Source organism: Silurus aristotelis (genome assembly GCF_946808225.1).
Source record: "Silurus aristotelis genome assembly, chromosome: 17".
Classification (NCBI taxonomy): domain Eukaryota; kingdom Metazoa; phylum Chordata; class Actinopteri; order Siluriformes; family Siluridae; genus Silurus; species Silurus aristotelis.
In genome coordinates, this window is record NC_139590.1 from 9,426,047 (window position 1) to 9,439,215 (window position 13,169).

The window sequence follows — 13,169 nt, forward strand, 5'->3', positions numbered from 1 at the left end:
TAAATATTGTACAGAAACATCTCACATTTTTACGCCATTATTTTTGTCCCATTACTCACAATTTAAGTCAAATAAACAAACAAAAAACAAAAAAAACCCAACAAAAAATACCCTTTAATTAAAATTAGGGCCACTACTATCAATTATTTTAGTATTCGCACATTATAACGTTTATTCTATCAATTAATCAAGTAATCAAATAATGAGTATTTTTACTTTATTAAAGAGCAATACTAACTTACTTTCTATTATTAAATTCTGATAAGACAGATAAATTGCTCAACGGCCCAAAAACCAGTAAATAGAAGCTCCAGCATTTAACTTGCCTTTAGAAGGATGTTCTCTAACTACTAGTTCAACAGTAAAAGCCCTGGGAGTTATTTTCGACAGCAACTTGAATTTCAAAAATTATATCACCTATATTACAAATACAGCCTCCTTCCACTTTAGAAATATTGCTAAGCCAAAAAACATGTTGTCTATATCTGATGCAGAGAAGCTCGTCCATGACCTACAGACTGGACTATTGTAATGCATTACTAGGTGGTTGTCCTGCATCATTAATAATGTCCTGCTTCTCTTTCTCTACCCATCCCGAGGCATCCTGAGGTTTGGCCAGCTCCAGTCACGTCCCACCTTATGAAGATTGTGGACCTTTAAAGAAGTAGATGCCGAACTCGCAAACATCCCAAACCATCTAGAGACGTACCAGCGCCATTTGGATCCCACTTCATGTGGAGTTTGGACATTGGATATCTTTGAGTGTTTAAAGGCTCTGGCATGGAGAAGCTGGTGTTGGATCTATGATGATCTCAAATGTTAAGCTATTTTATGAGTTGCTCAGTAGTTCCTGGATCCAAAACCTCAAATGATTGTATAAGACTGTAGAAAGGACATTACTCATAATCACAAATTCCAGTGCTCATGTTTAGTTCTTACTCTCCAGTGTTCTGTATTGTTTAAAGACTATAATCACACTCTTGGTATCACCCAAATGAGGATGAGTTTCACTTTTGAGTCTGGTTCCTCTCAAGGTTTCTTCCTCATAACATCTAAGGGAGTTTTTCCTTGCCACAGTCATGGTGGCTGCTCATCAGGGCATATAAGAAAGCTACAAGTATTTTATTATTGTAAAATAGAAGTATGCAGCATGAACCAGGTTCAGGTGATGCTGTTAAATTGTAAATTGCATTTTTAACCCCATAACATAATCAAATTCTATTAAACAAAATTAAAATTGATTTGTAATATGTCTTTACCCCTTAGACAGGGTTGTGTGTGATGTTATTGTGTGAAATTGTGGAAGTTCGTAACATTTCAGCTGGCTTTAGGAAGAATAGGATACTGCCTTTCAGTAAGAATGTATTTTGTAGACTGACATTTGCACCATTCTGTTAAATTCTTCCACAATCAGAATCCCCAGTGCCAATTTAGGCCTGCAATCATTTCTTCTTCTTCTTTTGGCTGTTCCCATTTATGGGTTGCCACAGCGGCTCATCCGTCTCCATAATGTTGTTTTTATGTGTAGCACCAGGGTTCAGGTGGAACTTTGTTTCATTTCACTGTGTACTGTGTCAGATATATATGGTTAAAATGACAATAAAAGCTTCTTGACATGACTTGACTTGATATCACTCTGTCCTTTACATCTGGCTCTTCCAAACCAACCACCAGCAGTCTTCCCTCACCACATCCATAAACCTCCTGCTTGGCCTTTCTACTGATATACCCCTTTTCCCAACATTGCACATGACCAAAACATCTCACTCTTGCCTCTATCACCTTGTTGTTAAAAATGTCTTACCTGCATAGCCCATTTTATTAAACTAATTTCTCATCCTGTCCATCTTCGTCACTACCAATGAAAATTGCAGCATATTCAACTCTGCCACCTCCAGCTACTGTCTTTTTGTTAATGCCACTGTCTCTAAACTATACAGCATAGCAGGTGTTACAACAGTCTTTTAAACTTTTCCTTAGATTCTAGCAGATACCCTTCTATCACAAATCACTCCTGCTTGAATGCTGACATTAACTACAGTCCAAATCCAAATCCTCAAAGCTCCTGTTCTTACTCCGTAATTTCATTCTCCTTCTTTCAAGCATGTAGCTCTCTAGGCTCATCTCAACCTGCTCCCTACTCTCACCACAAATCACAATATCATTCGCGAACATCATAGTCTATGGAGACTCCTGTCTCACCTCTAGGAAACTGCTTAATGCCGATCCTTGATTTAATCCTATCTCAACCTTGAACCACTCTCTCATTCCTACTGCACACGTTACTGCTGCCACACTGTCTGCATACATGTCCTGCATCACCCTCACAAACTTCTCTGCCACACCTGACTTCTGCATACATTGCCCTAACTTGCAGCACATCATTCCCGCTCGGCCCCCTGCCCAGCCATCAAACCCTTTTCTTCTTCTTTGTTGTCCCAACTCCTTATAAATCTTATCATATGCCTTTTCCTTTGCTTGTGCCACATCTCTCTTTACCCTTTGCTGCACCTCCTTGTACTCCTGCTTACTTTAATTCTGCTTCACCAACCTGTTCCTCCTTATGCTTTCCTGCACTTCCTCATTCCACCACCGTGTCTCTTTGTCTGTGTTTATCTTTCCAGATGTCATGCCAAGTACCTTTCTAGCTGTCTGATCATTCTTATCACTTCTTATCACTTCTGCAGTAGTGACCCAATCATTCAGCACCTCTTTCCCACCACCCTGCCCATGTCTGACCTCTTCCCTGAATCTCACACAACATTGTTTCTCCTTCAGTTTACACCATCTTATTCTTGTTTCAATCCTCACTCTTCTCTTCCTCACCTCGAAAGCCATCTTCAATCTGTTTCAGGTTGTATCTCATGCATATAATATAGTCCAACTGTGTGCACCTTCCTCCACTCTTATACGTCAACCTACACTCCCCCCTCTTCTTAAAATATGTATTCACCACTGCCTTATCCATCTTTCAGGTTTACCCCTATACCATATCTCTTTCCAACCACCCCATGAAAGAAAAAATTAAACCCACCTCTAATGTTCCTGGCCTTACTCCCCTTCCACTTGGTGTCTTGAAAACTCAATATGTTTACGTTTCTCTGCTCCTTCAAATCAGCTATCTCTCTTTACCATTCATTGTACCAACATTTAAAGTAGCAACCCTAACTTTAACAATCCTTCTCTTCTCCTTATCTTGCTGCCACTGTAAATGTCTTCTCCCTCTCCTTCTCCTTTGTTAATCACAAGATAAGGTACAGATGGTATTGGTACTAAAACAAATGCTGGTACTGAAAATGTTCCTGATACATATAAATATACTGATTCTTATACAGATAATGCTACTGATAAGGATAATTGTACTGGTACTAATATAGATACACTAGATAGCAGAGATAAAATATTTTCAAGTGCTAGCCATGCTAACCCTATGAGCAGTTATCCAACCATGGCATATATGTGCTTGCTGAAACAAGCATGACCTACCAATATGAACACCAGCTATAAATACTGCAGTTCATCATTGCGATGACTTGGTTCTTTGCATCTATATACTAGCTAGCTAGCTAGCTAGCCAGCCAGCCAGCCAGCCAGACAAATAAAATATTCGTTCAGATGTACGCAAGGCACAATATGTGTAGAGAATACGGGGTATTTAAATTGTGATGGTGATAGGCCCTCAATGAGGTGATTCAGAACCAGTTTCTCAAAGCACTTTATAACAATAGGGGTGAGTGCAACCGGGCGAAAATCATTCAGGCATTCTGAAGCTGAATGCTTAGGCACTGGTATGAGGGTTGTAGTCTTCAGGCATGTAGGAACCATGGTTTGCGCCAGTGATAGGTTGAAAATGTTAGTGAAGAACTGTATAAGTTGTCCAGTGCATGCTCTGAGAACACGTCCCGGCATCCATTTTGCTAAATGCTGAATAGACGTCCGTTGTTGAGAGTGACAGTGGACTGTGAGCAGTAGAAAAGTCAGCTAACAGGTAGGAAGGCCCTGCTAGTTGGTGGAGATTGCGGTGTTGGTTTGTAGTTTGTGATGGTCTGGATGCCTTTCCACATGTACCTGGGAACAGAGTTGTGGAAGTGCTCTTCCATGTGGAGTTTGCATGTGAGTTTGGCTCTCCTAATACCCCTTTTCAGGTTGGCTTTCAACAAGAGACGGACCTCAGAGTTCATCTATGGCTTCTGATTAGGAAAGCATTTCATGTGTTTGACAGTAGTGACATTGTCAATGCAAATGTTAATATGGTTCAAAACACACCAAACATATACACACACACACACACACACACACACACACACACTACATATGTGCGATAAGTGAACATTTTGTCTTTAGATGGATGATGTGACAGAATGTGTGGTTTATTTTTTTATGTACTATAAATACTGTATAGAAGCACATAGTTTTAAGACTCATGATTTAAGTCAAATAAATCATGAGTCTCTTGACTTGACTCTTATAATAAACCCCTAAAAAAATGTCCTTTACAGAAAATGATTTTAGAAGGTCACTAATGCAATCAGTCAGTCTACAGTTCAATATTTTTTTCTGTATTGTTAATACACATTTTAATTGATGCTAATGTAAAGAAAAACAACACAATTTTAACATAAGTGTTTAACATAAGTGTTATAAAGTCCCTTACACCCCATTTATTTATTTTTTTTACTTCCTTCACACAGACAGGGGGTGTGCCTTCTCCTAATAAATACAACGGCCTCTGGTAGTTTGGTAAGAGAATTACATACAATCCAAAAGCTTATTCCCACAATCGGTTATTTTCTGCTGTCTGATAGAAAATTGCATAAACTTATAATCAAATTGTATTTTCCCCTTTAATTATTAACAAAAATCACCACAAATTCAAAGGAGGTGGATGTAAGTGAAGACATATTTATAAAATATTACATTATAATAAGTTAAATTTAAAAAGTTACATATTATAGTGTGTTTTATATTACATTACAATTATATACAGTGTTATTTATGAGCTTCAAAAAGAACATATTTATACTGTCAAATAAAAGAGCTACAGGTATTTTATTATTTGTAGAATAAGAAAATGAAGTAAGTTCAGGTGATGCTGTTGATTGTTAATGCCATTGTTAACCCCATAACAATCAAATTTTATCACACAAAATTAAAATAAATTTGCAATAATTCTTTACCCTTTAGACAGGGTTGTGTGTGATGTCTGTATGAACTTCCGTGACTGACATGGTAATGAGATTCTTGGAATTGTGAAAGTTCTGAACATTACAGCTGGCTTTAGGGTGACTAGGACCAGCCAGCACCAACTCATGCCTGCAATCATTTCTAAAAAGCTTAAATCAGTTTTTTTTGCCAAAACAGAAAGCACAGTAATTAAAAAGTCATATGACACTGACCAAAGTAAAGCAATTTACTGGAGATACTAGTGGTGCTTATTGCCACACAATAAAAGTAATGTTTCTGCTAGTAGAAAACTCACACACACACACAAATTAAAATAACAATACACTTGTCATCTGTAACTTGCATTTGATCATGCACAATAATAACCATTTGGATGACATACCAAAAAGTAACTGCACTTAACTGGAGTGTTCATGAGTGTGTCGAAATATCTTATTAAGCAAGATATAAAACCCAATACAAAAACATAGAGTTAAAGGCTAATAACAATTATTACAATTTGTAAAAAAGAAAATAAAATATCCAACTATACACTATTCACCGGTTCTCACTCTGGCACATAGTTCAAGGGTTTTCTTTTCTTTGCAGTCAGCTCTTCCTTCATTGAGAAACATTCTGTATTTGAAAGAAAAGAGATTTTTCATATATGAATAGTACTGATATTTAACACATTTTTCAAATATCATATTTAGAATTCAATAATTTCTCAGCCAAGGACCCATAATATAAAACGTACAGTGTAACATTAATATACAGTAATAATGCATTGATAATAAGTATTACTATATATAAGTAGTATATATATATATATATATATATATATATATATATATATATATATATATATATATATATATATATATATATATATATAAAAAACACAATTCAATAATATCAAATGGTATTAGGTTTAATGCTCCTCTCACTGCTTTCTTCACAGTTTCTTTTATATCACGTCACAGTAACAGACATTTCATTTAACTTTTTTTACTTTTGGGAATTTTTACATATACATATACATATATATATATATATATATATATATATATATATATATATATATATATATATATATATATATATATATATATATATATATATTTTTTTTTTTTTTTTTTTTACAAATACTACACAAAACCAGCACATTCAATATTTTTTAGAAACAATCTGCTAAATTATAAATGTAATTATGCTTCGAAAATCCCTGGCTGAGAAATATTCTAAAATTTCTATAAACTTTGAAACTGGGGTCCTTTATAGGCAATCAAATCTCATTACCTCTGCTTGTTGAGTCCAACTCTTTCCTCAAAAACGTTGGAAGGCTAAAATATCCACAAAGTGCTCTCAGCCATTTGCTCTATGCAAATAAATAAAAAGGTACATTTTCCGGGCTACTTTATGGCATCACATTAAATACAAATAAAATAGAAATTTCTAGTTCAACCTGTTAATGGAGCTCACTCTCTGCTGGCTCCTCTCCACCAGAAGACCGCTTTTTACACCTTCTTGATTCATCCTTGTTAACGCTTAAATGCCGTTCTCCTGAAAAATTTATAAACGCTGCAAAACACTATACAACTACTGTCTGAACATATCAGGGGCAGTACCTTGAACTCACCGTGGTGGGTCATTCTGTGGTTTCGATAGCGGTATTTCTGGATGAAGCCCACATCACACTCACTACACCAGTAAGGCCTTTCATCTAAAATGTTAAAATTAAACAGGAACTAAGAAGCCAAGAATGAAACAAATGAATGTGTTTAGGTTTATAAATATTTTGTAGCTTATACTGACTTGTATGAGTGTATTCATGCCTGCGTAGGTGATAGGGACTGCAGAAGGTGGCGCTGCAGTGCTGACAGATATGCAGTAATGAGTTCTGTAAGACATTCTCCTCTTCGTCTGAAGGATTGTCAATAGTCTGTGACTTTGTATAGAAACAGATACACGTTGGAGGTAAATTGTACGCAATGGGCGAACTCAATCTCTCATTTACATATAGCGACTTCAACACTGCTATTCAATGTTGAAAAAATGTTTAAAACTTAATTTGGACATACAAAAAAAAAAAAATGTGTGACATACAAAATGTAGATAATGGTGTGAAGTGTGAATACATATTGAAATTTGTTTTTGATTATACCTGAGGTAATTTATTCATAGAAGCTGGTAAGGAGCACACAGTTGATATTTGGGCCCTGATATACACTATATATAGAAAAGTATTTGGACACCAGCCATATGTGGTTTCTCCTCAAACTGTAACCACAGAGTTGGAGACTTATTGTATTGGACGTCTCTGGATGCTGTAACAATACATTTTCCCTTCACATGAACTAGGAGACCCAAACTTGGTTGTTTTTTTTTGCCCTAGTGCAAAAAGTTGGTTTACATGGTTTGGAGTGGAAGATCCTGAAGTGGCCTTCAATTGAATTCTTATTTTAACTTTATTTAACACCTTTGGGATGAATTGGAATGCTGAATGCACACCAGGTCTCATCCTACATCAGTCTCTGACTTTACTAAAGTCCTTGTGGCTGAATGAGCACAAATCTCTGTCCACACTGATCTAGTGGAACATCTTTACGAAAGAGTGAAGGTTATTATAACAGCAAATGAGGACTAAAATTGGATTAGGATGTTTAAAAAGGACCACAAGAATAAAAAGTAGAATAAAAAAAAAAGAAAAGGTGTACCTTTTTTTTTTAAACAATGAATACATTTAGCGGTAGAAAATAGGTAATCACTTAATATCTTACTTGAGTTTCAACATGTAAGCTCTTCTTCCTGTTCTCTTCCGTATGCAAGTTCTGGCTGCTCTGCAGAGTTTTAGTTTTCTTGTCCTCATTCATGCTTGTTTCAGTCTGATTGTAGGCAAGAGAGGTGCAAGTTGTTTTTTTGTCTGTGTGGTTATTCCTGGCCAAGCTGGTGTCTGGAGTGAGATCACTTTGTGAATTAAGATCAGCAAAAAGTTGTTCACCAACTAACCCCAAGTCTTCACAAGGAGAACCTGCAGATTCTGGGTCAATGTAAAGCTGTGCTGCACTGTGGCCAGTGTCTGAAACATGGCTGCTTCCAGACAGAGAATGGGGCTTTTCCTGTTTGTCCTTATATGACCTAATTGAATTAGGAGAACTTTCTTGATTCAATTTAATTAAAGAGGTACTTGGCTGAGAAGTGACGTTACTGAACGTGGGACTGGCAGTGCTAGCTTCAGCTTTGTATGGATATTTATGCTTGCATCTCTTCACATGATTAGCAATACTCTTACTGCTATATAATCCAAGACAATAAACGCACTGCACAGAGTCCTTATTAGATCTGGCTTTGGCATGCTGTTTAGATGATGCTAAAGTTTTACTCATCCCCACATCTTTGTGCAAGAGGTTTCCTTTGCTTTGCAGAAGATCCAGTAACTGTTTCCTTTCCTTTGACTTCTTGTCATAACTAAGGGCCTTTGCTACTTCGGGTTCTTTGCCATGTGCTGAAAGGAGATGCTGCGTCATACGGAGGGATGGTTTCTTACAATATACACAGTAATGTTTTTTCTTCAGCTTTAATTTAGCTTTTCCTTTGCTTCTTTTCAAACCTGTCCAGACATTGGATATTGGTGAACCCATCTCCACATCAGAAATTGGCTGTAGGAGAAAAGTTAGACTAGTTAGACATTGTAAACATTGAGTTAAACTGAAAATAATATCAAACGAGTTAAGTGTTATATATGCGAGCACACAGTTGCTCTGTAAATCAGTCTGAAATGAACGTCTGCTAAATGTCTGGTAAAAGCAAATGCAAAAAAAAAAATATTGGCTGCCAATACTTCAAGTGAAGCATATAATAAAACCTGTTTATTTAGAACCTTCCTGATTATTCAAATATAATCAAAATCACTCTCATATATACATAAATAAGCTTTGAGAACTATATACAAGTTTATAAATAAGTTTGGACTACATACAAATGCATTGGTGCAGTCAGAGTCGAGGTGTGTAGGGTACAGCGGGTCTGGCTGCTCTATTTTAATGCTTGTGCTTTCTTGCTTCAGCTCTGGGTTTTGACACCAGCCCTCCCAGGTCTCCGATTCGTGCTGCAGGTTTGACATACCATCTTGTTTTCCAAGGGACAGACCTGTGAAACATTGAAAAGCCTACATCAGGGGGAACACCACTACAGCCCTGAGGCACCTCAGTGCAGCATGGTTTCCAAGTTGAATCAAATAAATGTTTAACTCCGGTCATTTTAAACCAATGATCTGGTGGCGCTTTAATGTTTCTAGCTCCCGACAAATCAGATACATCCGTTGAACGTACTTGAGTATGAAAAGTGAAAGTACTGATCTATGAGAACTGTTTTTTTTTATTATTATTATTATTATTATTATTATTATTATTATTATGTACTCAATAAATGTTTCCTGCACATTATACCTTTTTAATAAAAAACGTTTCTTAAATGTTAATCACACAGTAAGACCTTTACCCCATAGAAACACTTTTCTGCACCACATGGCTACGGTTGGTGTCCTGTGAAAGGTTCTTGTTTAATGCAGTTTACGAATTAATTTCAAAGTACAAAAGATCAGCATTATAACACATTAAAAGGTACTGAAGTAAAATTTGCACCAACTTGAATTTGAAGTAAAAATACTTTGTTACTCTCCACCACTGCATTTTCAACCAAGTTGATGGATCAGGTTTGTTAGAACAGAAAAATCATCCAAACTGTACTGGACCCCATATATACAGGTAGATATGCCCATCTTCTGCACAGTATATTGGTGAGAAAGCAAACAAGTCAATAATCAATTTACAGTCAAGAACATGACTCTAACTGCTCGTTTAACATTTTACTTCTACTAATCAATTATTCCTCACTTTTTCAAAAATATCTTACTTGGCACAAAAAAACAACAAAAAATAAACCAAAACAATACCAAGCACAACTTTTACGTGTCCTGACTTTTTGCCACAAAAGACACATTTACCTGGTTTCTATTTAACTGATCTGATAACCTTTTGTCTGTACGCATTCAGTTTAACTTGTGAATGAAAGTGTCCTTCGCTATCCTGATGCCATCAGTCAAGCCTGGTTCAGATGTTTACTGTCTTTTCAAATCCAATCCCGTGGAAATTTTGCTTCTCTTTGTGTCTTCAGGGTTTCAACCACTATTGTTTTTTTAGCAGCGTTACTGATATTTTAACTAAAATATCCAATTTAGGCTTTTTAAAATGTCAACTGGTGGATGTTTTTCCTCGCCATGTTCAAATTTAACTCCACATATGACCAGACCTTATAATATACCACGTTGTACGGATATCATGATTGAGACTAACAGAAATGAACTATTAGCATTTCACTTGTTATATTAGGTTATAATGTGTTAGATTTGTCCATTGTTGTTATTCTGGAAATGTACTCAGTTCTGAGTGGGTGTGCCACAATCAAGTTTACTTTCTGAACCCTCATAGAAAAAAAGTTTGGGCACCTCTGGATTAAAGGCCAATCCTTTTATTGTATTGTATTATATTACATTGAATCACAATATAATCATTGGTATTGTGAAATACTGAATCTTTACCTTAGAATAGAAAGGCTGATGTTGACACTGGAGTGTCTGATCCAGGCCCAGTCTGATCACTTCTACCCTAAATGACATGAGTCCTAAGTATTTTTTTAATTGTATTAACATTTCTATCATGTTAGTAATTTCTAGGATGAAAAAAATAAAGTTTTAAACAGTGAACAGTGCAGAAGGATTGAAGGAGACCATGGGACAGACTTTTCTCCATAAGCAGTCTCTCATCTACAGTAGTCATCTCATATTAACGTTTATAAACGCTATACATTTCTATTTCTAATTTGGGTTACATTAGTGGACTATCTGAATGTTGGTTTATCAAGTGTTAAAACTTTGAACGGTAACAAATTAGACTTAATGCTTCAGAAATGGATTCAGTGTAGGACTGTTCACAAAAACAAACCCGAGCTCTCCCAATGGCGGACAGAGCCTCTCACACCTCTCTCTCTTTTCTGCCATTTATATCGACCTGGTTTTTTTGGTTAGATTTGACGCCTTGAAAAAAGAACTGTGTTTGCATGGAAATAATCCTACCCGGATTTATTTCTATAAAACTCCATCCTGTGAGCTTGATCATTTCTTTTAGATAATCGTTGTCTTTGCGGATCCGGGCCGCTTCCTCCTCGTACTCCTGCATCATCCTGCTCACGGTGTCGAGGATCTCGTTCACCGCCGCCGACAATCTCTCGCTCAGAAACACGTTCAACTCGTCTAACTTGGTCATTTTTCAACTGGTTAAGTCTTTCGTTAATTATTACAGAGTGTATCTCGTCTGATGCATTCGCAAACTGACATTAATCCAACCCCGAATGGCTCAGTGTTAGATTTAAAGGGCACTGCATAGAGAATACGAGACATTCATTCTTCCCCCTTGATTCTCTACTGCCTCCTAGTGGACACTTGATCTCAATCCCAGACACTTCCATTCCTTAATCGCAAAACCACATTAGGCTAAACCATATATTGAAGATACCCCGATCATCTTTAACATTAAGAGCAGTGACAAGACTTGGAAAACATGAAACATCTCGCTACAAGAGCACATTGTAAGGGATGGAGTTGATCGAGCAGCAAGTGAATAAATCGATGTGTTAAAAGCAGAATAGCATTTCCAAAACAGCAGGTGCCATGCGGTGTTCCCAGTGGCTAGTCTGTGAATAGACTATGTGAATTAGTCGGTGTGATGCTATGAGTAATGTTCTGCTGAGAAACCTTAGGTCCTGACAATCATGTCAATGTTGACATGTACCACCTACTTAAACACTCTCGGATAAAAGTACGCCATAAAGGGTGTACTTTTATCTGAGAGTGTTTAAGTAGGTGGTACAAATAAACTTAATAAATAAAACAATTGTCTGTTTTTATTTATAAAGTTTATTTCTTTATTATTTATATCTGAGTAAAAAAGGACCTGTCAATAAATGCGTGTTGCATTGAAGATTTAAACTTAAAATTAAAAAAATTGATTAAAAAAATCTCTCTCTCTCTCTCTCTCTCTCTCTCTATATATATATATATATATATATATATATATATATATATATATATATATATATATATATAGTGTATACATACATTGCCATGGCTCTTATAAAACGTGACAAATGTGTTCTTTGCAAGTAGGATATTTCTTTATGACTTTGAGATACAGCTCATCCCAGAGCAGTTCAATAGGATTTAGGTGCAGTGACTGGGCATTTCATGATCGATGACAGTCTTTCAAATACTTGCTCTCTAAACAATTCTTACAGAACTTAGACGTATGCTTTTTGTCATTATCTTGTTGTATGATGAAGTTACAATTAGCACAGTCCAGATGGAATTGCATGGTGTTCAGGTATGGAATGGTGGCTATTGTTGTTTCAGTATTCCTCGAACTCAGAATAAGTCTCCAACCTTCCCTGTTCCAAAATAACCTATTCCATTAAGCTTCTCCTACATGTCTGACTGTGAGTCTGAGGCAGTCTGCTAAAAATCATAACTCTTATCATTTCATATGTTTAATATACTCTATTTCTATTGTAACAAGCATTTCATTACATGTTGTACTCTGTATAAATGTACATATGACAAATAAAATTTGACTTGCTATGAGTAACATTAGAGTCTTTTCACATAAACTGAGTTGATTAAGCAAGAATCTTGTGAAAGAAAATGATAATAGGACCTTAAAGCCATAATAAATCATAGTAATATGGATACTTAAGTACATCTGATGGCAAATACTTTTACTTAAGTGAGAGTTTGAAGAGAGCACTTTTACTTTTACTGGAGTAATAATTTACCAAGTGTATCTCTATTTTAACTCAAGTAAATGTGTATGAAACTTTGTCCACCACTAGTTTCATATAAACAAAGGAACATGCATGTCTGAAAAACAATATAAGACTAGGTGTTTGCAAACTTT

General features: G+C 36.1%; 1 protein-coding gene across 4 annotated transcripts; it reads right to left on the reverse strand.

The window, feature by feature from the left end:
• Nucleotides 1-4,882: 4,882 nt before the first annotated feature.
• Nucleotides 4,883-12,042, reverse strand: LOC310739927 (uncharacterized protein). 4 transcript variants are annotated; one of them, XR_014537526.1, is made up of 8 exons: nucleotides 10,351-12,042; nucleotides 9,143-10,168; nucleotides 7,944-8,822; nucleotides 6,979-7,111; nucleotides 6,803-6,886; nucleotides 6,629-6,726; nucleotides 6,463-6,539; nucleotides 4,883-5,799 (listed from the first exon to the last, which is right to left on the reverse strand). XR_014537526.1 is itself a non-coding variant. In XM_083566225.1 (8 exons), the coding sequence occupies exons 1-7, from the start codon at nucleotides 11,484-11,486 to the stop codon at nucleotides 6,507-6,509; spliced, it is 1,572 nt and encodes a 523-aa protein (XP_083422351.1). In that variant the 5' UTR covers nucleotides 11,487-11,643; the 3' UTR covers nucleotides 4,883-5,799; nucleotides 6,463-6,506. The 4 variants fall into 4 exon arrangements, 1 of the variants encoding a protein (XP_083422351.1); XR_014537527.1 differs by having other exon boundaries at nucleotides 9,143-9,312; nucleotides 11,297-11,646; XR_014537528.1 differs by having other exon boundaries at nucleotides 6,999-7,111; nucleotides 9,143-9,312; nucleotides 11,297-11,643.
• Between the last annotated feature and the right edge of the window lie 1,127 nt (nucleotides 12,043-13,169).

Bases quoted from the DNA above. Each gene is read 5' to 3' on its own strand.
- LOC310739927 (XM_083566225.1), bottom strand. From the start codon at position 11,486: ATGACCAAGTTAGACGAGTTGAACGTGTTTCTGAGCGAGAGATTGTCG. The intron at 8,823-9,142 runs GTATGTAGTCCA...TTTCTCCTACAG, and splicing joins CTGACTGCACCAATGCATTT to CCAATTTCTGATGTGGAGAT. The intron at 7,112-7,943 runs GTAAGATATTAA...TTCTATACAAAG, and splicing joins GCTTACATGTTGAAACTCAA to TCACAGACTATTGACAATCC.